Genomic DNA, 26,671 nt, shown 5'->3' on the forward strand with positions numbered 1-26,671 from the left:
AATTCCTCAAACAAGCTTCTAGAAGGTTGACTTCGGCAGTAACGTCGTGTAAAGGTCAGCAAGGTTGTCTGGGATCAGCTTGCATGACTTCAATTTCCTGATGCTTTGCTGATGTAGATGTAAACGCAATATGTCTTGGCGTTGACTTCGTTGATGTATCATGTCTTGGTCGGGTGGATACATGCTGCATAATCTTCATGGATCAGTGTTAGAACTCAACGATGGATGAAAACATAGCAAGTACTTTAAATATGTTCAATAAGAACTCCTAACCATGTCTCACATGTGGCGTAGTGAAATGAGGTAAGTCTTGGAACGATTCAAAGGTTTCGCAACTAAGGTCATATCGTGGACCTCCAAGATATTGCGATATCCCTTAATGGTAAAGATATAACCATTTGAGGATTTTGCCTTATGTGGGTTTGATAAGTAACCAGCGTCAGCATAACAAATAAGACAAGCATCATTCCGAGTATTAGGTTGGATCCGCTCGAGATACGTTGGGATTTGCCAAATTTGTAGTACCTTCAGGGTACGTCTTTAATACCAATTCAGTGGTTGCATGTAGGTGCGGTGCTGCATCTTTACCAATAGATCAACAACAAAGGAAATGTCATGTCTAATACAATGAGCTAAGTACAACGAAGCGCAAAGTTGAACTTAGATATGGAATTTTGGATTCTATAACCTCTTAAAGGGTCTCATTTGCATATAACGTATGAACGATCACATGCATACTCAAAGGTAACACATTCAGGTGTAGTTCGACTGGTAGACCAAAATACCGTCAGAACAACGCTTCAACTTCAGGTCAAGGCATAAATAAGTTTTCCCAAGATCCTTCATCTTAAATTCCATCTTCAGGTGCGAGCAATTTTCTCAAGCTCTTCCAGAATCTTAGTGGGATTCGTGTCAATGACATAAACTGTAACTCTAGCAATTTAGAATAAGACTTCATAGTTTAACATGCAAAGGCATTCATTCATATCCCTGACTGATCAAATAATCACTTAGACGGGTATACCACATTCGTTGGATTGTTTCAATCCGTAAGTGAACTCTTCAAACAAGTTAAAAGGGTTCCGTGGTTTGGAACTATTTGAACTAGTCCATGTAATTCTTCGGGAACTTACATGTAAACCTCCATATTACTATCCCCATAGAGAAACACTAACCATATTTCATAATGCTGCTATCAATCATAAGACATTTGAGAGAAACTTTGCGTCGTAAGGCGTGCATCATATCACACTATTTCATTCATCTCATAACGCTTCATTTCTCACATGTAACACATCAGGGCTACCTTGGGCGGTGTAAGAACAATAGGTCCAAAACACACTTTGGTAAGAAATTTGACCTGGATTGTAATTTCGGCTATCCAATCAGTTCTACATTGTCACTTAATCAACTGAACATGGTTTGATATCGTCGTTTTTCATATATGTAGGTAGCTACCATATAAGTGAAAACATTATCGATGGTAATCTCATTTCAATTCCATTATCTCATCCAAACTAGTATATTGGACCAAGAACTTCAAGTCTCGGGAGTAATCCAGATTAATCTCATGAGATGGAAATGATTTGAGACAACGATCAAGTATAGATTCATGGTTGTGTCGTGTCTTCCTCTTCTAGGGAAGTGAATCCTATGAATCGAGTGATCTGTCATGCTCCAGGCCAAGATAGATTGATTAGTTATCCATCGGTGTACCGAACCGTCAAACAGGGGCGGCACACCCTTCGGGGATATTGACTCGACGATCGTTAAGTACGTTTATCCTTGCAGGCATGTTTGCAGCTGGTATATGATCTCGTCACTTTAGCTAGATCAAAGGAATTCATCTGGAGCAACATTCTGAAAGCTAGAATTCATCGTACTTACTTATCATAATTGTGCGGTATGAGGATTGAGATGAGACATAGTGGACAACGTCCATGCAAATTTGCGCCGTTCTCCAGGAACATTAACGTTTTTATCTCCCCCTAACGGTAGGAAGACTGTCTCATTAAAATGACAACCCGTAAATGAGCAGTAAAGAGATAGCGTGCAAGGGCTCTAAAAGCAGTTCCATCGGAGGTGGAATAGCCCAGCACCCTGTCCAAAAGTGAGGCCAACACCCTGTCCAAGTGCTCCAGCCCTAAAAACAACCTGGCACACAGCCCAAGCCAGGTAACAGACCAGCCCATTTCGGACAGACCCAGAAGGCGGCCTATTTGGCTGGCGCGTGCAGCACACTCGCGACGGGGCGCGAATAGGAGACAAGGGTGCAGGCGGCGGGGCCCGCTTGTCAGCCCACTTATGTTTATCAGATGAGGGCTACGTGGCCCTCCTCAAAGTCGTTGGATTTCCAATGGTAAAAAAATTTTTTAATTTGACTTTTAAAATGGACCGTCTGATCACAGATCAATGGTCCACATTTCTTTCACCAAAAAAAAAAATAAAACAAAAAAAAAAAAGGCCCAACGATCAGAATTTTGATCGTTGGGCATGTGGCAGCTCGTTGGCTGTTGGATTTTAATATTTTTCAAATCCAATGGTCCAGATTAATTAACAACATTAAAAGTTATTAAAAATTAGGAAATTTTTTTTTTTAAAATACAGAAAAATTTTAAAAAATTAATTTTTTTTTTTCTATAAATACCTAACCCTCATCTTTCACCTTACACCACATTTCAATATTTTCTACACTTTCTACATTTGAATATTTTGTACACTTTGAGAGAAAAAAATGACTTCGTGGAAGCTCATTGAAGATGTTACGTTGTGTGAATGTCTACTCATGATCCAATTACGGGTAATGAGATGGATAAGCGAGAAATGTGGAGTAAAATTACGAAAGCGTTTTGCGATGTACATGGAAAAGATGCCAGATCTAGTCAAGGTCTTCAAGGTCGTTGGAAAAAACTCAACGCATCCTTTACTTGTTGGAAAAATACCATCTCTTATGCTTCCGGTAATCTGTGTAATGGGACAAGTTTAGCGGATCAGGTACCAATATTTTTATTTATTTATATGCATTCCACCCACATCAATATTTTAATTTATTTAATTTCTTATGTAATTTCTTATGCAATTTTTATGTAATTTCTTATGTAATTTATATGCATTCCACGTGCATCAATATTTTAATTTATTTATTTGTGTTACACCCGTATTTTTTAATACTATCTTATCCCACATTTTTATGGACACTACAAGCACAAGCATTCTACAATGCAAAGAACCGTAACAAATCATTCAACAAATGGGAATGTTGGCAAATTGTCAAAGATTACCCTAGATACAAAATTGTGGCAACCGGTCCAGAAGTTGTCATGCACAGTATGGGTCTACACAGTTCGCCAGAAGCAGACACGGCCGAACAAGAAGCCAACACATTTGAAGACACGAAAGGGACGCCTGAAGAAGTGTCGGAGACCCAACCGACTCATCAGTCCCTCAGGCCTCAAGGTAAAAAGGCATCAAAGAAAAAAGGTAGTTCTTCCAAAAATGACTACACTAAATATATGGAGGAACTTGCTCGCCAAGGTGATCTCATCCAAAAAAGGTAGTTTTTCCCATCCTTGCAATCTCATCCACTTGATCTGCTAATGATCCATATGCAAGCATTCGCAAGGCAACCGTAATTTTTTGCTCAGGAAGAAGACCTAGAACATGAAAAACATCCTCTTTTTGCACAAAATATCAATCATGGTTGCAAACAACACTTATGATTTTATCGAACAAACTTCATTACATTCTAAAATGACGTCTAAAAACATGATCAGGGAAAACGCTGTTGGGAATAAAATAATCTTCCCTCGTCTTTCCCTTCTTCTATCGATGTTTGCTGCACGTCTAGGTTTGGCTATCTGACCCACAGCTTCCATGATACGGTGGGAATGTGAGGCCCTCCGCCTTCTATGGTAATCATCCTCATCCTCCTCCATTGCGAATGCCTCATCTCCACCTTCACCTTCATCAAGATTGACCAATTCTTCCTGTTGTGCCAAAACCTTTTACGCTGCTTTTGCAACTGTTTATACACTCTCCTTGAAAAAGACATTGTAAGAACTCAAGATTTGAAAACAATAAAGAATGATTCTGAGCTAAAAAAAAGGATTGAGTTTAGTGTGAGGATGGATGTAGGGATGTAGGGTTTATATGGACAAAAAAAAGAAAAGATGAGGTTCTGGACAATGCCACGTGGCACTACGTGATTGGTTGAAAATCTTATCGAAATCTTGGCTAAATTATTGTAAACAGAAAGTGACACGTGGCGTGTTGGGATTGGTTGAAAATCTTATCAAGAATCTATCTACAAAATAGTACGCTTGGATAATGACACGTGGCGTGACAAGATTGGTTGAAAATCTTATCGAAATCTTGCCTAAATTATTGTAAACAGGAAGTGACACGTGGTTTGTCGAGATTGGTTGAAAATCTTAGCAGAAATCTATTCACAAAATAGTACGTTCGGATAATGACACGTGGCGTGACGAGATTGGTTAAAAATCCTATCCGAAACTAAAACTATTTTTTAATTTATTATTTTATAAAAAAATTATTAATATTTTAAATGGGCGGGTGCCAGCGCATTTTGTAGGGGTGGAGATCGTTTGTGCCAGCGCATTTTTAGACTAGGTGCCAGCACATTTTTTTAGGGGTAGAGATGCTTTGGCCTATTATTGTTCATTAGGGTCTATTACTGTTCACTGAAGTGGATAAATGGGCTGGGTGCTGGCGCAAAGTCTTTAGGGGTAGAGTTGCTCTAAGAGAGCTAATGTGAAGGAGAATCATAATCGACAAAGATTCACATCCTTATTTGAGGACCCATATTAGTACATTGCGGCAGCGCAACTTGGCACATGGAATGCACACTCAAATGCATAAATACGAAAAATATCAGGTTCATACCCACTAACCAATTGTAACATCGAAATGGTTGGGTGGCAATGGGCCTCATGGCGGACCAACATAACTGCGTACAAGATTGCATACCCCTAGGCAGAAACAGAAAACTTGGTACGTTCACCAAGGTCTGGGTGATCATTTAAATTGCGCTTTATGATCATTAGGCGAGGTTCTTTAGGGTGAACATGGCAATTCAATGTTCAATTATAAACCCAAAAGAAATGCAATACTTTATCGAAAACCGTCAATATAAACTCTCCGGCATTATGCAGTCTCCTAGACATTATGGGATAAGTAAGGTGGTGAACCCTTAATCAGCCAGGGGGTTTAGCAGCAATGTGTGTATACAAACATGTGACCATTTTGTCGATTTATCAACCAAAACCATAAGTATTTCTGTGGTCCGCATTTTGGTTGGATTAGTCCACATATATTCCCTTGCATCTACTATGAAAAAGGGTGATTTCATATATTTGCGAGGGATGATTTAGAAAATCAATTTCCCTAATGAGCAGGCTTGGCAAAGTGTGTTTATAGGCATAAGATCCTTACTTCAGGTAAGGAGATGCATTGTAGCATCATTGTTCGAACTAAGTGTCCTAAATGGTCGTGCCAAAACAAGTAAACTGCTTAATCACCAGGCTCCAGGCCAGCCACTTGTGGTGTGTTCCCAATTGGGAAACAGCCTATTGGCCCCAAAACAAAACTTCATGCTCATTTTTGGAGGTGGTGCAAAGATATTCCACTTTATTTTCCATCAGTGGTTTCATTTATGATCATTGTCATCTTGAATATCCCTCAACGATGTTCTTCCGGAACGGGGAGAATATAAGGTCTCTGACATGGTAATTCAGTACCATTCATACAACAAGGAGCATGTCAATGCTCTTAATAAGGTTGGATAGACCTGAATTCATTGCTAGAGATTTGATTTAGGTATAAAGTTAGTGTGCGCGTAGTATTACATTCATCCAGGTAATTAACTTTCTCACATTTGTACCTAATCACGTGTTTAATTGAATTTGGTCACATGTATGCAAGAAACATGATTCAATTAACTCATATTCGAGGACAATATCAATAAGATTATCCATAACTTAAAACAAACACCAAATGTGAATCCAAGAACATGGAAAAGTGTTCACAAAGTAAATGGTTTACTAAGGAGATTCGACTAACAAGGCTATCCATGTCAAAATTCTACTTTTTCAACGATGTTCGGTGGAGCAAAATCAATCTCACATGTTGACTACTAGAATGGTACTCCTCAACAATATTGGTAGGAGCACGAACAGGTGCATAACCAATGATCTATTCCATGAAAACGGAAATAGATTTTGCAGGGTTAAGGTTTGGAAATATTATCCCTTATTCTTGAAGTTTTGGGTCTTAGGTGCCAAGGATGATGCTTCAGGCATGATGCCACACCTTGGCAGGCCTTGATTCTACAATATGTTGTAAAAACAAACTCGAAATTAGATTATGAGAGAGACAAACCCCGAATTGGGTTCGGTAGGCTCCAGCCAAAGCTAGAGGGGTCTGTTTGGTAAGTTTATGCTGAAGCAGAGTAGTTCCATTCGATGCACCTCTGTTGAAGCATAGCATGCCCTTCAGTGCATCTCTACGGAAGCAGGGCATCACCGTTCGGTAAGCTTTGACCGAACTGAGTCGAGCCATTTCGGTAAACTCTGGCCGAACTGAGTCTATACCATTCTTTCACATTTGTGGTAGTAATCAAATCCGATAATTTGGTAAATTTCCGTTTTCTACATTGCTGCTTCAGGAACGAGTTGGAAACATAGAAGGACGAGAAAAAGTATTCTCGATTTGAAATTCTATCAGATAAACTTCAGAATTGTACTCATTCATGGATGTAATCATCGTGTGCTTTAGGCAATATCTCGCATGATCAGACAGTTCGTAGGAGAAAGCCAAAGTGCCAAGGAATCCTCGTTCTGGAGGTAATTCCATGGGTAATGCTTGAGGCATAAGTCTTCAAATGAATATCATGGCGGAGGCTTATTCAGCTCTTCCTTGCCAATGTTGTCTTCATTGGTTCTCAGCTTCTTGATAGTCAAGTGGAGATTCACGTCTTGTACCCCACATAAAATGGTTTCTATTAGAAACGTCCAAATCAAGAAAATCGAACTTGTGACAGTTCGACAATCCATTGAATTGGAGGGAACACGATTGCGATTGGTGTTATGGGATTGAATCATCCATAAGCATCAAAGTTAGAACATTTGAGTTCTAAGACATGGTTTTCATGAAAAACGTCGAGTTTTCATGGGTGTATTTGTTTTATGAAAACTTCAGGTTTCAAAGGCACTAAATTTGAAACTACAGGTTCAATTTAGTTTATGAACGTTTAGTTCATAAAAGAGAGGTTCCTGCAAGAACACAGAATGCAATATGCTGATTTAAGTGTAGTGGATTTAAGTTGCTTCAGGAACTCAAGTGTAAGTGCTTCGGGACTACGAAAGTGAGTCAACGATTCAAAGAAAAGAAATAAAATATTGAATCGTTAATGTCCAAAAGTGATATTTAGGTCAATAATTTTGGATGTCTTGTCAGATTGATGGACTGTTGATTACTTTTAATTAATTCAATAGATCGGAACCATTCGGGGTTGATTGTAGAAGCAAAATAATGACATTCGGGTCATATTAACTTCGATTGGCTTCATGCCAAGTGATAACGAAAATATAGCCTAGTGTGGCTTTAACCAAAAATGTTTCAAAAAAATATTTGGGTATGGTTAAGAAGCGGGGATACCCACAAAAATGGCATCGGGTCAAAAAACAAGCCAAAAATGGCTTTGGGCCGTGTGAGGCTGCTGCAGGCAGCCCATCAAAAACAATGTTGCAGATTTGCTGCTGCAACATGGGCCAGGGAGCAGAAGCCCAGCAAGGCTGGCTTCTGACGAGGTGGCACGGATTGGTGCAGGCTACTGGAGCTGCAAGCCCACCAGCGGCTGCTGCATGGAAAGATCAAATATTTGGTCAGAGTCAGGGATGCAGTTGCAGGCTGTAAAGATAAAAAGTAGGCAGGCCGAGCGTGGGCTGAAAACAGAAGCCCAGCAAAGTTGGCTTCTTATGAGGCTGCAGGCCCAAAAATGAAGAACCTAAGCTCGCAGCAAGCCCATATATATTTATCTTCTTTTTTTTTTCCCCTAATTTCTAGGGTTTGGAAAAATCCAAAATTGCTTCTATTTTCTTTTGATTCTTTGACTCACAAATTCCACATAGCGATTTATAATTGCGTAATGCATGAACGTATACATACATACATACATATATATATATATTGACGAATATATGAACATATATACAATATATATGTTGGAAGGTAAATATAAATGTAGGGGGTTCATATGTCATGAGGAATGTTTTCATGCTTCATGGTCGTTTCAAATATCTTTCTTTATTTTAAGCATACCTGATTTGCAGAAAACAACAATGGCCTTTGAATTTGTACAAGATCCATCTCAGAAAGCCAGAATTGCATCTTCAATACGTTGTATCACATTCAACAGAAAAAAATTAAATTGAATCAATAGCATGTAGATCAATTCAAAATAATAAATTAATCATAAAAAGAAGATTAAAACGTAATACTCCCTGATTGAAGAGTAAACTCTCTTTAGCACAACGTCAAGAGCATGTTGATAACGTATTGTAAACATAATTCACTGAACAATTATGGAGGCTATAGAGAGAGGGGTGCGGCAATAGTAGAGAGAAAGAGAGAGATGTGTAATTGTGAGGTGTGTTCTAGTCCACACCATTGTGTCTTTATTTATAGTAGTATGGAAGGTTAATTCCTTACCCTTTTAGGATTACAACTCTTAATAGGTAATTAACTCTTAATAGGAATATAAGAGATATTCTTATATCTATTAAAATTTAGAAAATCACATTTCTAATCTAATAGGACTGTAGAAGAACTCTGGTACCCTCTGATTTTTTTCAGTCTCTTTTCTCTGTCTTTGTTTTTATTCTGGCTCGGATGCAGACTACTAGTTTACATCACGGAGATCGTAGGGAATGACGTGTGATATTGTGATGTCACTTTGATTACGTCATTAGAATAAAATCATATTACCTGCCGACGTAGCTGATCAGCTTCTAATTTGCTTCTGACAGACTAAGTGTGGGGCAGCCCAATTATTCTCTTGCCTACTTGCCTAACTCGTTTTCCATTTTCCATCTCCTCGTGGTGCACCGGGGCTCTTGCCAACACATTGACATGCGCATCAGTCAAAACTACTCATTTTTTCTGATTTTTATTCTTCTGTCAATTCTATACACCCGCCCGATATTATCGATTTATGAACGCTCATTCAACTACAATGTGATTGATTTCTAGATTCAATATATAAGGAAACGTGTAACTAATGATTATATTAATATTTTTCATCGAAAAATCAGTAAACGTTTTAAATTCAAATTTCTCTACTCACAAAATATAACAATTATGTAATTAAATTATTACATGTTACAGTTTTACATGTCACAATGCATACTACAATTGGGGTGAAAGAAAAATTGAGAAGAGGAGAAAAACACATCTCTCTAGCTATGCAGACTCCGGCTTTATTCAACTTTTTCTTAAGCTTTTGAAATAAAAAAAAAAAAACAAAACTATGTTAAATTAAATTGAATATTTTCAGCCGTAAGTTTTCTCATTTCAAAACAAAACATCTCAATATGATAAATCTTATATATAAAGCCTACAGCTCTTTTTGGGGTCACCAGCTTCATCAAAATAAGTGGACATAAATGCCCCTAAACAAAAAAAAAATTCAAAAGCAATCCAAAATAATGTAGAATTATTTTTCTCATATAAACATCATTTTTTAATAATTAATTTTTTGTACATTTTTTTTATAATTAGTACCTAACAAGAGACTAGTAATAATGTGATTCAATAAGTTGTTTATTAAATATTATTTTCTCTATTTTTAAACATGTTCAAAACATCTTAAAAGATGCATAGTGCCACCTTTTGCATGTTCATAATAATGTAAATCAACTAGTTGTCAAATGATTTTTTTTTTTTTAACAAACAATATTACCTACACTAAGGGTGAGGGGGTGCGTTTAGCCTCACAATGAGTTAACAATAATGTGATTCAATAAGTTGTTTATTAAATATTATTTTCTCTATTTTTAAACATGTTCAAAACATCTTAAGAGGTGCATAGTGCCACCTTTCGCATGTGCATAATAATGTGATTCAACTAGTTGTCAAATGATTTTTTTTTTTTTTAAACAATCAATATTACCTACACTAAGGGTGAGGGGTGGGCTTAGCCTCACAATGAACTAGCAATAATGTGATTCAATAAGTTATTTATTAAATATTATTTTTTTCTATTTTTAAACACATTCAAAACATCTTAAGATGCATGTAGTGCCGGTTATAAAAAAAAAGGTATTTCGCACGTGCATAATAACGTAATTCGATTAGTTGTCAAATGATTTTTTTTTCAAACAAACAATATTATATACACTAAAGGGCAGAGTAGTGGGCTTAGCCTCACAATGGGTTTGCAATAATGTGATTCAATCAGTTGTTTCTTAAATATTATTTTCTCTATTTTTAAACACGTTCAAAACATCTTAAGAGCTGCGTACCGCCGGTGATAAAAAAAGATCTTTCACACGCGCATAATAATGTGATTCAATCAGTTGTTTATTTTCTCTATTTTTAAACACTTAAGAGGCATGTAGTGCCCGTTATAAAAAAAAGGTCTTTCGCACGCACATAATATTGTAATTTAATTAATTGTCAAACAATCTTTTTTTTTTTTTTTTTATTTGAACGAACAAACCATGTTTTCTACACTATGGGGAGGGGAAATGGATTTAGCCTCATAATAGGCTAGCAATAATGTAATTCACTAAGTTGTTTATTAAATATTATTTTTTTCTATTCTTAATGTAAATTCAATATAATGTAGATGGAAATTGAAAGACAGATTTTATTATGTGGATTCAGCTGCTTTGATTGGTTTATGAGAGGTTTCTTCTAGCATGGTCGAATATTATTCATTTACTTCAAATATTTGACTTTCTTTTTATTATAAAAAATTTATTGAAACAATTAACGCATATAAATATATTTAAAACGTTTTAGTCACACGTACCACGCCATGGTCCGAAAAATGCCTTTAAACTAACAAATTGCATTAGAGAATGACATAGCAGAAGGACGTCATAGGCTTACCTCAAACAAATCTGTCGGCAGTCCATAATGAGAAGGTTGTGGGCATGCCGATCTGACAACTAGAACAGCCAATCCCCCAAGTCATATGCTATAAATAAGGATAGGGATCCAAAGCCCCATTCACCAAACCTACAAATTTCATTAGTTTTGCAACTTTTGTCTTCAGTCGTAAGCAAAATGGCCACCACAACAAACCTACTGCTTACAGACCTCATGTCTGGTGTGAACCATATCCCTTCAAACTACATCAGACCCATCTCCGACCGTCCAAATCTCACTGATTTTCAGGCATCAGATGCCTCCTCCATTCTCTCAAGGACCTCCATGGCCCAAAGCACTCGGATATTATCAAACAGATTGGTCTAGCATGCCAGACTGATGGTTTCTTTCAGGTAACAATTAAAACACACATATATATGTATATACTTCGGCAAATGATTTCGACACCTCTTTTCTCCATCTGCATACCCTGTTGATTAGTGCCGTTGTTTCTCCTTGTATACTTAGTATCCCATTACTTTATACTTAAGTACATGTTTAGTATGAATGTGAGTACTACTATATATTACGACTAAATTATGCACCAACCATTTTATATCAGGTGAAAAACCATGGAGTTCCAGAGATAATGATAAAAAATATGCTGAATATAGCAAGAGAGCTTTTCCAATTACCAGAGAGCGAGAGGTTGAAGATGTACTCAGATGACCCTTCTAAGACAACCAGGCTCTCCACCAGTTTCAATGTCCGGACTGAAAACCTGTCCAACTGGAGGGACTTCCTTCGGCTCCATTGCTACCCTCTTCAAGACTATGTCCAAGAATGGCCTAACAATCCCCCATTGTTCAGGTAAATAGGGATGCCTTCTTTTTCATCATTTTATGCTAGTACTTAAATATTCAAACCAACTAGCGTTTTCTAACCAGGCTTCTTATATTGTTAAGATGTAAATCTGAGCACACATACACAGTCTAGCAAAAGAATATTGTCCAATTGAATTTATTAGTTTAGTTAAATAAGGGCAGCCTTTTGTCATCGTCTCAGACTAACGTTCCTTGTCTGGTTTATGTTGCTGAATAAATGCTCATCTTGTCAAACTTTGAATATGAACTATATATATTCATCTTGTCAAACATCAAACTGACCAATGATCTAAGTTCCAGTCTAACAGAAGAGCATCGTCGTAGACAAGTTCATTTGTTTCTAATTAATTACATCCAAGTCACACAACTGAATGAGATGCACTTTGTTCACAGGGAGCAAGTGGGTGAGTATTGCACAAATGTGAGAGGATTGGTGCTGAGATTGCTTGAGGCCATATCAGAGAGTTTGGGCTTGGAAAAGAACTGTATTGTGAAGGCATTGGGGAAGCAAGGGCAGCATATGGCTTTGAATCACTATCCACCTTGTCCACAGCCAGAGCTGACTTATGGATTGCCTGGACATACTGATGCCAACCTAATCACCGTCCTTCTCCAAGATGAAGTGCCTGGATTGCAGGTCCTTAGAAATGGCAAGTGGGTTGCTGTCAACCCTATTCCCAACACTTTCATTGTCAATATTGGTGATATGATGCAGGTAAACACTATATCCAAAATGTATTATGTTTTGGTGTATCTTATCAAACAAAATTTCGTCATTAGATATTGGTCAATGGATCATGGATGAAGGATCTAATGACTAAAAAATAATACTACTACGCTTCAATGTATTCTATCTTAATTGATTTTTGGTTATTGGATTGTTGACCAAGGATCCAATGGCCAAAAGATCACATGGGGTATACAAATTCTAAGAGCATATTGGAAAATTCCCCCACAGCGTGAAATCTTGATTTCTTTGTTTTTTTTTTTTCTCACTTGATCAGTTAGATGAGACATGAAATAATAGATGATGGTATTACTTCCAAGATAATTAAGCTTATTTATTCCTAGCAAGCGAGACTTGTCCAAGTAAAGGGACAAAGCTTTTGTGACACGTGTAAAATTTGAAAATGATTTTGAACATTTTTACCATTTTATTTGGTATCAGGTAATTAGCAACAATCGGTACAAGAGTGTACTCCATAGAGCTGTGGTAAACAGTAACTCAGAGAGAATATCGATTCCAACTTTCTACTGTCCATCACCATATGCAGTAATTGGGCCTGCCAAGGAGCTCATCAACTATGACCACCCAGCCATGTACAGGAACTTCACATATGCCGAGTACTATGAGAAATTCTGGAATAAAGGACTTGCAACTGAGTGCTGCTTAGACTTGTTTAAACCCACTTGAACATGTGCGTGCAATTTCATGTCACTACCTTTGGACAAGTACACAAATGACCTCAAAAAATGGTCTACTTTAGTTTGAGTGTTGAGATGTCTTATATTTTCAGTAGTACGGATATTTATCTAAAATAGATATTGAAACTATTTTTATTTTTTATTTCATTTTTAAGTTTAAGAATAAATACGAAAATAAAAAGTATGTAATCTACATTAGAATCAATAAAGTATCACTATTATGTCGATATTGTTGATGTCCATTTGAATTTGCTACAGTAATAAAGTGATTTGAGAATTTTACAGTACTTGCCTTAATGTCATGGAGTAAAATTTTATCTTCTCGTATTTTCATCCCCTTCCCTTCTCCTCCTCTTACATATTGTTTTTTGTCATTTTCTGGCTATTAAAAAACTAACATAAAGCGTTGACGTGATTTAATCGTAACCATTCAAATAGGAGAAGAGAGAAGGAAAACTAAGAGGGGAAGATAATCCTACTCTCAATGCCATAACTTAAGGAGCTCCTGACTCCATCCACTAACGCATTGCCATATGTTATGATATCGTCTTCTAGAAGAAGACCAACTTTAAATATAAAAGGTGCAGTGAAGCCCCCAAAATAGAAGTTACACGAAAACAGATTAGTCTCATGCACAATTTCAGAATCGTGATGAATTTGAAAACCCTTTTAACCTCTCATGGTATATAACATTTCACAACAACATAAACGAGCATTCCAAACAAAAAATCAAAACTACAAGACAAGGAAAAAACAGCTGAAATGTCCACCATTAATGGAGAAGAGGAAGCTGACTCCCAATATGCTTTGCAATTGGCAAACGTATCAGTATTGCCTATGGTGCTTAAAGCAGCTTGGTGTGCTTGACATTATCCACAAAGCTGGCACGGGAGCCCTGCTTTCGCCTTCCCAAATAGCGTCTCAGCTTCGATCTCTCCACAATCCGGAAGCCCCTTCAGTTCTTGATCGCATGTTTCGCCTTCTTTCTGCTTACTCTATTCTCACTTGCTCGACAATCCAAGCTAATGGGAAGGTTATTAGGGCTTATGGGTTGGCACCTGTCTCCAAATACTTTATTAAGAACAAGGATGGTGCGTCTCTGGCACCATTACTCAATTTGTGCCACGATAAGGTCATCCTATATAGCTGGTACTAGTACAACCTTTTACAAAACCCTGTTAATTTAATCAGTTTTGTTTGAACTGACAGTATGACACGTGTGCAAAAACTTTTCATGTTGTGTTATAAACGAGTTAATTATGTATACGCGTCAAACTATTATTGATTTGCAAGTAAAGAACCGAACAAAGTTCATTTCTTTTGCATCAGTGCAGCCATCTTCATATGTCACCATTCCTGCAGGTACCATTTGAAAGATGCAGTTTTGGAAGGAGGACTCCCATTTAGCCAGGCCTATGGAATGAATGTGGTGGATTACATTGGTAGGGATGACAGACTTGGTGGAGTGTTTCAGGACTCAATGAAAGAGTTTAACCTCATTTTTATTAAGGAGATTCTTAAGATTTACACGGGTTTCGAAGGTCTAAGTACACTGGTAGATGTGGGTGGTGGCGACGGTACTATTCTTAACATGATAATCTGCAAGCACCCTGTCATCAAGGGCATCAACTATGATTTGCCTTCGGTTGTTGAAAAGTCTCCCTCCCATCCCAGTATGATATAAATTTTTCACTAACCATTGGACAATTTCGTGTAGCTCTTCGTAGTTCACTTTGCTTTGCTAACTTACTGAAAGAGTTTTGCTTCAGGTATAGAGCACATTGCAGCAGATATGTTTGTGAGGATTCCGAAAAGTGATGCCATTTTCATGAAGGTGAGGTTTCTGAGAATTATTCGACTGCTTATTTACAAAGCAAGTTCAAAAGCAAACATCTACTTCGGCTGAACCAAAATTTTTAATATAACTATGGGCACTCTAGCTTGTTTACCCCTACACTTGAGTTTCGTGTTCAAACCGATCCAACCCAATATCATTCAACTAGTTACACTTTTGACAGCTTTCAACTAATGCAAATGATTTTATTAACAATGGATACTACACGGTTGGGATGACAATCGATGCTTGATGATACTGAAGAATTGCTATGAGGCCTTGCCAAACAACGGAAAAGTGATAGTGGTGGATATGGTGATACAAGAAGCCCCTGAAACAACTCTTTCTGCTAAAAGTTTGTTTCTGTTTGATGTGTGCCTAATGAATACCAATGTGATGGGAAAGGAGAGAACAGAGAGAGAATTACAAAGTTTGGCAAAAGCGGCAGGATTTTCAGACATTCGAGTTGCTTGTTCCGCTTTTACCTTTTCCATCGTGGAACTGTTAAAGAATATGTAGTTTCCAGTTGGATATGTTTTGTTACTGTAATCTTTTGAGTTTCAAAAACATTATACTAAACTTTCATTCATTGACGAGATAAGTATACTTAACAAGAAAGGAACATATAAGAGCAAAACAATGGGATGATGGATTATAATCTGTCAAAGTCTTAAAAACTCCAAACTGACCTAATTACAACAGTCGGGCATTGACACATCGTCTCTCTCCATCTCTACTGACGTTCTATCTGAATCGTTACATGACTGATATTATATTCTCTCTTGATGTAGTCTACAACCTTTTCCAGCACCACATCGGCATCAGCATCCGGCTTAACGATAACATGACAAGCCATTAACACCTTCCCAACAGTTATCGCCCATATGTGCAGCTCGTGAATGGCAACTACCTCATCCATCTCGCAGAGACCTTTCTCAATCTTTGTGGCATCAATCTCTCTGGGAGTGCTCTCCATCAAAACCTCCAAAATGTTCCTCAACATCCGGATTGTTGTCGCCAGCACGATTATTGAAAATACAAGAGTACATATCAGATCAATAATCTTCCACTCTGGCTTGTACCAGATAAGCCCTCCACCAATCATCACTCCAATACTCTGAATGGAATCGCCAAGTACATGAAGATAAGCTCCCTGCACATTGATGTTTCGTTGCTTCTTCTTTTTACCTTCTGGTTTGTTTTCACCTTCAGAGCTATGATTGAGCAGAGGTTCTGTGATGTTAATTACATCGGTATGGTGGTGCTTGTCGTCATGATTCGAGTGCGCCTCATGATGATGAGAGTGATGTGTTGTCACAGTAATCCCATGGTTATGGGTCTCATCATGATCCTCATGACTATGATTATGATCACCATGTCCATGACCATGCCCACCATGGCCATGTCCATGTCCGTGATCGTGCCCATGATCATGACCCAATAAGAGTGCCATGGCGATATTAACCAGTAAACCAAACGCAGAAACAAGAAACATGAGAAAGCCCTCAACTTCACCAGTGTCATGGATAAGTCTTGCAATGGCTTCATAAACAAGGATCCCAGCAAGCAGCCAAATCATCTGAATGGAAACAAGAGCACCTAGTATTTCAATCCGGAAGAAGCCATACGACTGACGAGGAGTTGCCTCCCATCCTGATGCCCAAAGTGAGAACAAAGAAATTGCAAATGCGGCAACATCTGACAACAAATGAGCCGCATCAGTGAGAATCGCAAGACTGTTGGCTTTGATACCCCCAACAACCTCCACACTCATGAAAATGACACAGAGGACAACCGCTATCAAAAGCTTCCGCATGGATGCTGACCGTTCCTGTGCGTCTTTGGAACTAGTTTTAGCATCAGAAAATCCGCACGGTGCATCCCCACAAATCTTGGTCCCACACAAGCTCGTATCTGTAGCTGGCACATCTCCACCTACTTCAACAATATGCGAATACCCAGAATTTTGAGCTTCCATCTGAAAGGCAATAAGAAATTGTAAGAGATGATGAAGCCTTAGTAAATTCTGGCAAATCTTTTTGTCAGATATAACCATACGAATCATATAGTAAATAATAAAAACAAGCTTGAAAACAATAACAGCGGGAAAAGGACAACATAGAGCAAACTCAACGAATATAAGGCAGCAAACAAAAACGATATAGAGAATACAAGCACCTCAACAAGCATCTTATTGGCTGTCCTGAAAATCAATAGGAGCAAAGGAAATATGTGTTCTCTTATGTCGCCTCCCTAACTAGTTTATTTGAATAACAGATGCTCAACAGAACACTCGATACATACACAACGAATGTAATGTACTCTGCCCAATCCGATATTTACCCAACCATCTTCCAGATATCGAAAACCAACCCACTTAAGGTATATTTGTCTTCCCAACAATCATAATCACAGGTTAGACAGCGTCTACAAATACTGGACTTCAAATCCGAAATTTTGCTCAGACGCCAAACCTACAAGAAGTGTACAACCAAAACTATGCAACCCGAATCAAAGCCACAAACAATCGGAGGGTGAAAGTACTGGAAATTTTGGGTAGAGCTCCTTCATATACGTCAAGCACCGTGACCCTTTCGACAAGAACATATGGTGTGAAGCATAAATAATATACATCACTGCAACATTAATGCTTATACAATAACTAGTACCTACTTAGTTGAAGAAAAACACAGCATACAGCTACCGCCACATCACGAAAATTCAACTGAGATACATTATACATAAGAATAAAATAAAATTTTCACAAGGGATACATGAATACAATAAATAGGGGTACGATTGAGCAATCCTCTGGCAAGCAATCAACAGAGAATGCATACCTTAATCAGAGAACATAAAAATTATATAAATTATGAAACTTTATCTTTCAAAAACCCAACTGGCAACCAAGAAATCTTTACACTGGTGGGCAACGAGTGCATTAATACAACCAAACAAAAATCACGAGACCCACAAGGAATATCACCAACAAAGTGCAGAAAAACAGAGCAGAATCCAAAACATGTAATCAAAACCAACAGACCCAAACGAGATAATATTAAAAACTTAACATCTCCCTCGATTTTGAGAATCTGGGCAATTGAAAAGACGTCGAATTTATGAATTCCGCCACATAAAAATCGAAACTTGAACACTTAATGAATCAAGAGAGAGATAAAGGGTTAGAGAGAGTGATACCTTTCGAATGCGGTATTGCCCAGAAGGGAAAGGTTGATGCTTGGAACTTGATACATAGGCATCCCATATATATAATGGGCTTAGAATCCCATCTTTGGGTGTGGAGAAGGTTCCTCTGTCCAATTGGTGATGATTTGCATTCCTTGTTTGTTTCTCTTTCAATGACAATTAAGGACTGATTTTATTTTTATTATTTTGCCTTTAAAAGGCCTTCTGCCTTTTGGACCGCCAACACGTGGAATGGTTTTTTGGGTATTTTAATCCTTTCAAGACTCTGATGACGTTCTTGTCATAAAAAATAAATTAAAAAATTAAAAAAAAAAGTCTAATAACATTTGGTATTTTTGTTTTGATGGAAATAACATTCGGTATTTTATTAAGTGTCTAACTTGTGTAAGAGATTTAGGTTGGATTCTCGTTAAAAACAAATTTGAACCATATTATTATTAGTTCATTGTGAGTTTTAGTCTACCCCTCCTCCTGTAGTATAGATAGTATCATTTGTTCAAAAAAATAAAAAACTTGTGTATTGATAGTTTTGAGTTCGATTTATTCCCTTATTGTTAGTAGAAAACAAGTAAAATAAATTGATCTTACTTTAACATGACTTAAATCTAATCCCAAAACAAAGCAAAAACCTAAACAACTAGGAAATCCAAACAAAGATGGTAATCCTTTGTGATACGATTTTGACTCGGATAATAAGTTAGGACTCATTTTGAAGTGTTTTTAAAATGATTGAAAGCACTTTTATTGAAATTGATTTTTGGTTCCAATAACACTTTGTTTTTTTGGAAGAAGCACCAGATATCTGTTTCTTGGATGAAGCACTTAAAGTGCTTTTTCAAAATCCACTTAAATTTTTGCTAAGGATTAGGTTAAAAAACATTTTCACCAAAAACACTTTCAATCATTCTAAAAGCACATTAAAAAAATTTAGTCAACTTGAGAATACGAATGAGGCTAAATTCCCATTTATTAAATTTTTTGAGTTAACGTATCCATGCACAAACACACATTAGAAGAAAAAAAATACGTATAATTGATGACAAACATACTATCGATATCCTAACCTTTAAACTAATCACATGGGAATTTTCTAGTCTCATCCACAAGTTGTCTTTTACTAATTCTGAAGGACACTAAATGCACAGCAATGAATTAAAATACAAATTGCATAAACCAACTAGTTCCAATAGAAATATAAATAATAAAATAAAGAGAGCAAATTGCCACACGTGTACAGATGTGGCAAGAGACTAGTAATGATCATCCATAATTATAATTTTGATTGTTTGAACATAAGGGTAGAGTTGTCTTTTTACTGCAATTTTGGTTAACAAAGAAAACAAACATAAGAGTAGAGTGGACGACACCTAAATTCCAATGTCTTATCCAAAAAGAAAGATAAAAGAATCAATCTACTTGTCACATTCCGAATTCCAAATCCAAATAATGAAATAATACCAAAACTGAAGCGACTATTGATTAGGGTTTGGCCTAGTGACTCTGTGGATTGTCTTGATCGTTAGGTTCTTCTCATTGCTTCTTCAACTTAAATCTTATCACTTTACTTAGTGTAGATTATTGTAGAATATCGCTTGTGTTTTTTTTTTTTTTTTTTTTTTTAAATCTAGTGACACTTGTCTTCTTAATGTTAAAAGAAGTTTCAAATTCGATTCCCCAATGCCGAGATGGTTTCCATCAAGTTCGACTCCCTCATTCCCAATTGATCACAATTGCTTGAAGTAAAGCTTTCGCTTTATCTTCCAACAACCGCTACGATGGAGCCTTAGGGACCAAAAAATAAAGTATAAAGATTGTAAGAGAAGAGAAAACAGAGCTCTATGGAATACATGGATGAAGAATCTTACAACCAACAACAAAAATCGGAGGTAGTAGTTTGTACATACTGATTTCCATCCGTCTTCTGGAAACATACGAAGTATGATTCAAGAAACAAAAAGCCTAATCGAGGAAACAAAATGCTGAGAGCAGAACTACAGCAGAGCTTCCTTCTTTTTGGGTTCTAGAACAGGAGGGTCGACATCGATCCCCATATTAGCTGCAGTCCCTGCTATGATTCGCATTGCTGATTCTATTGTCGTGCAGTTCAAGTCCGGCAGCTTTTCTTGCGCAATTGTACGCAACTGATCGATGGTGACCTTTCCCACTTTCTCCATCTTCGGGTCTTTTGAACCTTTCTCCGCTCCTGCAGAGTGCATACCATTCAGCACAGATGAACAACTATTGCACAATTATGGCATTCAAATGTTAGTAAGGACTAAGGAACCGCATTTAATCAAGAAATGATTTTTATGTGATTGGTCCGATTATGATCATATATGTGATGGCATACTATAACAAAGCCGAACTATTTCAACATGTCCAGATTAGTGATATTTCCAAAAGAGTGGCCAAGACTTGATTTATAGCAGATATGACAGATATAATCAATGAAAATTCTCCGGTGTACACCGGAGCATACTAGAAGTCCTTGTAATCAAAACCAATTATTGCACATATCAAAGAGAATAACAATCGAAGCCACAAGCATGAAAGTAAGCTTGCCACTTATACTTGGATTTGTCCTAGCATTCCAGCTATAGGTTTAAAACTTAATCAAACGAGAAAGAATGCCTAACTAAGTGTCAGATGAAAGCTCAATGGCCAATTCATAACGGCTGACTCCACATTCCTCACATTAATCAAAATTTCCTCATTTTCTTCATGTAATGCAAAATGCTCCCACTTTTTAACACAGAAACATATATACATGAACTATACACACCAATACTAATTGGCAAAAGATAGGGTCCGCCAGCCATGAAGACATCAATACCCATTTAAAGATTTCAATCTACTACATCTTCCACTCATTTTTCTTGTTTGTTGATAAGATATAACATTCTCAACAAATTGTGAACTCACAAAGCTTATCACAAGAACATCTGCATTTATCCACTGGTGAGCAGCAGCATTTAGAAAATAAACACGGCGACATATCTTCCGATACAACGAAATGCCAATGTATGAGCAAAATTCAAAGAACTCCACATCAAACAGATAGATGGCACAATGATATAACAGAAAACAATCATACCTGCAGCCTTAAGAAGTAAAACCGAAGCAGGTGGGGTCTTCAGAATGAAAGTAAAACTCTTATCCTGGCATCAAAAAATCTGATAACAAAGTCACAATCTTGCAAAAATTAAGCAAAGAGTTGGAAAAATTATACCAAATTCGCAACGCAGACTAACATCGTAGACGGTGATTTCAACTGGAATGACATAGCCGGGCTTGTCCGCCGTCCTGGCATTGTAATCCTTACAAAAAGCCATGATATTTACACCCTTCGAACCCAGCGCCGGGCCGACCGGCGGAGCCGGAGTCGCCTTGCCGGCCTCCAACGCCAGCTTTATCATTCCAATCACTGCAAAACCGAAAACCCATCAATGAAATGAACTCAAATTCGTCGGAGGCGAAGCAAAACAGTGAGTTTGGAATACCCTTTTTGGCTTTTCCGCCGGGCTTGGCTTTCGGTGGAGCCATGGCGGTGACGCTGAGGCGCCTCCGCGTGTGGAATTGGAGGGAGCTGGTGGGCTTGGAGGAGAACATGCTGCTTATGCTTATCGGCGAGCCCCAAAGGGAGGAAGAGAGCTGACTCCTCACATTGTCGCGGCTGTTGGTATTCTGCGAGGAGAGAGAGGAGAGGACCTGGTGGGAGGTAGACACGGAGGACGCCATGGGAGAGGTTTGAGTTCACTGAGCAGTTTCTCAGCAGGAAGTCAGAGATTTTGGATAAAACCCAGTGGAGTCCTATCTTCCAAGGCCAAGAGACGACCCGAATGTCTATAACGCAATGGAAACGACGTCGTAATGGCAGAGCAGTTGTTTGCTGGTTTTAGCGCGTAGCAGTGAGCAGTTAAATACGTTTTGGGCTGGGATTTACGTGGGCCTAATTAGCCCATCGGAGGTGAACAGATTAAGTCAACGTGGAGTGTATGCAGTCTAGATTGGAGAGAGAAACACTAATCCAATGCATTGTTTGGTGATCCACAAGATCAATTTAGTTGGGTTATTTGGGTCCCTAGGTTTAGATATTGGGGTCGAATTAGTTGGGTTTAATTGTCCCAACTTCTTGAAAGGATTAGTTACACTAATCCAACAAAAATGCACATGATATGAAATTACGGTCGGATTAATTATGTCCAATACCTATCAATTTTGAGTACCAAACATAACATTGAATTACACCGATCCAAATCTAATGCTTATTAGCATGCACAACATGTAAGCTTAGTAGTTTTTAGGGCCAATAGATAGATAAGAAGAAAATTTCTCCTTTCTAATCCTACCATTTTTGAGGATGATAGAAATGAATAAGTTTTCTTATTGACTAATCTATATCCTCCCTCCAAGTTTATCACAATTTTTTTATTTTTTTCCTTCAACATACGCTAAAAATAATATCTAACTATCTTTTGTGCTTCAATACAATTTTTCATACCAAACGAAGCCTCTATTTGGTCAAGTCCCATTCCTTAGAAAGTTGGACAATTGTCCATTTTAATTAATCAAGTTCCATTCACCAAATAATTCACAATAATGTAATCAGAGTGTCCATGAATTTTTCCCAAAAGGGACGGAGAATTAAGGTAGTAAAATATCCTGTAAACACATTTGCTAACTGCATTCTTAATACTTGGGAGATGCAATAATAGAGACTGCACATGGTTTAGTTGGATGCAATATGGAATCGCTTTCACCAAATTATGTCGCTTTTTTAAGCTAATCAAACCAACAAGTAAATTGTTTCTTAAAAGTGAAACAAAAGAACCGCTCACATTTGGCACGCAAAATACAACACTTAGTGCCGGTGTTTTAGCTTTTAGACCGTTCAACTTGAGCAACCGATATCAGACCTCTTGACAACACAAGTAACAAGTACAGCAATTACAAACCATCATCTTTAGATACATCGTAAGCTTGAGAGAAACTCCCGATTTTTCAATTAAATAATATGATAACATGTTCGCAATACAACTCTAAAAGTTGTGTAAGTAGTTCCACAAAACCCAAATTAAAGAAGGAGATAAAATACGAGAGTACAAAATACCTAAAATAATTAGAAACTAGTATATGCCCACACACAAAGTGTGTGAAGTGTTTTATTTTTATTTTTAAAATTGAAAGAGAGAGGAAAAAAGTGAGAGAGAACATGGGAGTGAGAAGAGATTGAGAGAGGTTAATTTTTTTTAATTTTTTTTTTTTAAATAAGAGATGTTAGAATCACATGTAGGTGATGTTTAAACAAAAAACAGCAAAATTTTGTTTTATCAAATTACATTACTGCTCTTTAACTTTTTTGTTGTGATAGAATAATAAATAGTATTTTCATCATCTTTTGATTGACAAAGAAATTTTTTTAAATATGTAGTACAGATATATTTTGACCCATTAAACAATCAACTTTCATATTCGTATCGGGGTTCCTTTCCGTGCTATCAAAAGATTTAAAACTAGTGAAATATAGGCAGCAAAATTGACACGCGACAAGTTAAGATTCCACAAAACAATCATGTAGGTTTGCACAGATTGATTCTAATCCGATACTTAGTTTATGGCGACAAGAAAAAATGACCTAATCTTATTAAATTTGACCGGCCAACAATATTATGCAAGCTCCAAGGAATCTTTATTTTTCATTTTAATAAACTTGTCCTGGAATCTATTATCTATATAGCCATCCATCTATGCGGTGTTTTCTGCAACACAACTCCTTCAGATACATTCAAATTCAGTCCCTCTCACTCCCTGTACATCCATGGCGTTCTGTGTTGGTATTAAGATGCAGAAATGGTCATGCAAAACCCTAACGACAGTGTTAGTCCTTGTACACTGCATCAAGATCTTGGTGATAGTGGCACTTAGCCATCTGGGAATTCTCCAACCTTTCCAACAGATGACTGAACCAACTACTGACTCCGTGGAAAATCATCCCACCAATTCAATACTTGTGTTTGACCGTTTGTACCCGTCGATAGCCCCGGTGCCTCTCCATATACTAACAGCATGTATCAAGAGGCTTCCAGTGGTAGAGTTTGGTCAAGTTTTTGAAAAAATCACAAAGCATGAAACTCAGGAGACAGTTTGCAGCATATGCTTGGAGTGCATAGAGAGAAGCCATGAGGTGAGAGAACAGTGCAACTTGGATCATGTGTTTCACAGGGAGTGTCTAGATAGTTGGGTCAATCAAGGGCAAGTGACCTGCCCTTTGTGCAGAGCTCTGTTGTTTCCGGCCAAGAGAGAAACGACGAGCTGCGGTGGAGAAAATTCAGGGACGATGGACAGGGATGGTTACCTTAATAGGTTAGAATTCATCGTGAGATGAATAGTTTATAATGAACTCTTACCCCCAAGCCTCAGACTCTGTAGAAATAATTTTTCTTGGTATGTATATTTTTTACAAAATTACTAGCCTTTTCTTTCCGTAGGTAACTTAAGTAACAATTCATTCACTGTCGGAGCGTATTGTATATAGAGCTTGATGGATTCCCATGTTTTCATAGAGTTATGGGGGAGTTTAGTTGATTTCCATAAATCCATGTGGATTTTAATTGAATTTTCAATACGTTTTAACGGAGTTTGTGAGACTTTTATTATTAATTTAATACAACTTTGTGAATTATCATGGAATTTTTAATAATCAATTTATTAATAAACATTGTTATTTTGAAATTTTTCATTATTTGAAATGGTGGTTTAACCATGAAAAAGTGGTCGTTTGAGGTGGTAACAACAACGATCATGGTGGAAGTGTCACGTGGTGATTGTTGGCAAGCGGTGATAGTACATGTGGTGTCTTTGGTGGCGGTGATCACAATAGGGGTGGTGAGATTGTTGTGGTAGAGTAGTGGTTACGTGGCCATGGTGATGGCTAAGGCAAAAGGTGCTAGTGATCGAGGTGGTAGTAGTGGTGTTGGTGGTGATCATGCTCATAACAATGACGGCGGAATAGGGTAGCTAGTAGTGGAGTTTGGCCGTGTTTTCAAAAAATACACAAAGCAAGAAGGACAGGTGACAGAATGCAGTATATGCTTGGAGTGCATTGACAGAAGTCATGAAGTGAGGGAACAGTGCAACTGTGATCATTTGTTTCACAGGGAGTGTTTAGATGGTTGGATGAATCAAGGGCAGGTGACGTGCCCTTTTGTGAAGAGCTGTGATGTTTCCGGCCACTGGTGAAAAGACGAGCTGCGGCGGAGGAAATGTATGGACGGTGGACAGGGATGCTTACTTTGAACCTTTGATAGGTTAGAACCTAGAACTTAGAATTTCACTGTGGGATGAGTAAATTTTTGTTAACTCTTTCCCAGGGCCGGCCCAGGCCCAATATGAGTAGAACGACTGTCCGGGACCCAAAAAATTAGGGGCACCAAAGTTATTGATGTGATATATTTATATATGTTTTCATAAGAGTATAAATTTATAAAATTTGGTTTAATGACAAAGAAAATTAACTAGAACCAGTAATTTTGTTGTTTGAAATTAATGAGGAAGTCTTGGGTTCAAAACACTATGTATGCTTATTTAAATTCCAATTTTTATAAATTTCTTTTCATAACAGTATAAATTTATAAAATTTAGCTAAATGATCAGAAGTTTAATTAGAAACAATGATTTTTGTATTTAAATTTAACAAGAGGTCTTAAGCTCGAAATGCTATGTGCATGTTTATTTTTGAGGCACTTTGATTCAAGTCCAAAAAATTCAGTTGTTTTTTAATTGGGTCCAATTTTATTTGATTTTCTATTACACATGTTTTGCCCCTCGAAATATTTTTTTTCAATTCTTTAAATTTGAATTTTTAAAATTTGAATCTTCAAATACCTTTATCTACCCGTTTTCTAATTAAAAAGGCATTATTACAAATCTTATAAGTTTATCAAAAATTAAAAGAAACGTTGCTAGAGGTAGATAAAAAATAAAATAAAAAATTTGTGATGTAGGTAGAATCTATGATGGAGATAGACTATGAACAAAAACCTATTGTATAGATAGATAATACAAAATAATCTATGATACAGATAGACTATGAACAAAAACATATTGTTTAGGTAGATAACACAATTAATTTGTGATATATAGGTAGATAAACACAATTAATCTTAGATAGATTATCAACAAAATATGTAATATATATAGGTAGATAAATACA

The 26,671-nt window shown here is 37.2% G+C and overlaps 4 protein-coding genes and 1 pseudogene across 5 annotated transcripts; 3 read left to right on the forward strand and 2 right to left on the reverse strand.

Moving 5' to 3' along the window:
• The first annotated feature begins 11,272 nt into the window (after positions 1-11,272).
• Positions 11,273-13,645, forward strand: LOC137713484 (protein DMR6-LIKE OXYGENASE 2-like). The gene is made up of 4 exons (XM_088684552.1): positions 11,273-11,522; positions 11,732-11,979; positions 12,387-12,708; positions 13,162-13,645. Exons 2-4 carry the CDS (start codon positions 11,759-11,761, stop codon positions 13,405-13,407), a joined length of 789 nt encoding a protein of 262 aa, XP_088540678.1. The 5' UTR covers positions 11,273-11,522; positions 11,732-11,758; the 3' UTR covers positions 13,408-13,645.
• Positions 13,646-14,180: 535 nt separating this feature from the next.
• LOC137713479 (caffeic acid 3-O-methyltransferase-like) lies at positions 14,181-15,771 on the forward strand (annotated as a pseudogene).
• A 107-nt stretch (positions 15,772-15,878) lies between these two features.
• LOC137713478 (metal tolerance protein 1) lies at positions 15,879-18,626 on the reverse strand. 2 transcript variants are annotated; one of them, XM_068452778.2, is made up of 2 exons: positions 18,451-18,626; positions 15,879-17,230 (listed from the first exon to the last, which is right to left on the reverse strand). In XM_068452778.2, the coding sequence occupies exon 2, from the start codon at positions 17,228-17,230 to the stop codon at positions 15,986-15,988; it is 1,245 nt and encodes a 414-aa protein (XP_068308879.2). In that variant the 5' UTR covers positions 18,451-18,626; the 3' UTR covers positions 15,879-15,985. The 2 variants fall into 2 exon arrangements, with proteins under 2 accessions (XP_068308879.2, XP_088540973.1); XM_088684847.1 differs by lacking the exon at positions 18,451-18,626 and adding an exon at positions 17,596-18,388.
• Positions 18,627-20,278: 1,652 nt separating this feature from the next.
• On the reverse strand, positions 20,279-22,325 carry LOC137713615 (large ribosomal subunit protein uL11c). Its single transcript, XM_068452935.2, has 4 exons — positions 21,960-22,325; positions 21,711-21,883; positions 21,554-21,617; positions 20,279-20,662 (listed from the first exon to the last, which is right to left on the reverse strand). The coding sequence occupies exons 1-4, from the start codon at positions 22,195-22,197 to the stop codon at positions 20,451-20,453; spliced, it is 687 nt and encodes a 228-aa protein (XP_068309036.2). The 5' UTR covers positions 22,198-22,325; the 3' UTR covers positions 20,279-20,450.
• A 1,924-nt stretch (positions 22,326-24,249) lies between these two features.
• Positions 24,250-25,087, forward strand: LOC148691163 (putative E3 ubiquitin-protein ligase XERICO). The gene has a single exon (XM_088683769.1). It carries the CDS (start codon positions 24,278-24,280, stop codon positions 24,842-24,844), a length of 567 nt encoding a protein of 188 aa, XP_088539895.1. The 5' UTR covers positions 24,250-24,277; the 3' UTR covers positions 24,845-25,087.
• The last annotated feature ends 1,584 nt before the right edge of the window (positions 25,088-26,671 follow it).

Source organism: Pyrus communis, chromosome 14, assembly GCF_041283825.1.
Source record: "Pyrus communis isolate YQ-2024b chromosome 14, ASM4128382v1, whole genome shotgun sequence".
NCBI classification, from domain to species: Eukaryota; Viridiplantae; Streptophyta; class Magnoliopsida; order Rosales; family Rosaceae; genus Pyrus; species Pyrus communis.

Excerpts from the sequence above, each read along its gene's own strand:
- LOC137713484 (XM_088684552.1), top strand. The coding sequence starts at position 11,759 with ATGATAAAAAATATGCTGAATATAGCAAGAGAGCTTTTCCAATTACCA. Across the intron at positions 11,980-12,386 it reads AACAATCCCCCATTGTTCAG|GGAGCAAGTGGGTGAGTATT; the intron begins GTAAATAGGGAT and ends CTTTGTTCACAG. Across the intron at positions 12,709-13,161 it reads ATATTGGTGATATGATGCAG|GTAATTAGCAACAATCGGTA; the intron begins GTAAACACTATA and ends ATTTGGTATCAG.
- LOC137713478 (XM_068452778.2), bottom strand. The coding sequence starts at position 17,230 with ATGGAAGCTCAAAATTCTGGGTATTCGCATATTGTTGAAGTAGGTGGA.
- LOC137713615 (XM_068452935.2), bottom strand. The coding sequence starts at position 22,197 with ATGGCGTCCTCCGTGTCTACCTCCCACCAGGTCCTCTCCTCTCTCTCC. Across the intron at positions 21,884-21,959 it reads CGGCGGAAAAGCCAAAAAGG|TGATTGGAATGATAAAGCTG; the intron begins GTATTCCAAACT and ends TCGGTTTTGCAG. Across the intron at positions 20,663-21,553 it reads TTTACTTCTTAAGGCTGCAG|GAGCGGAGAAAGGTTCAAAA; the intron begins GTATGATTGTTT and ends TGCACTCTGCAG.
- LOC148691163 (XM_088683769.1), top strand. The coding sequence starts at position 24,278 with ATGGCGTTCTGTGTTGGTATTAAGATGCAGAAATGGTCATGCAAAACC.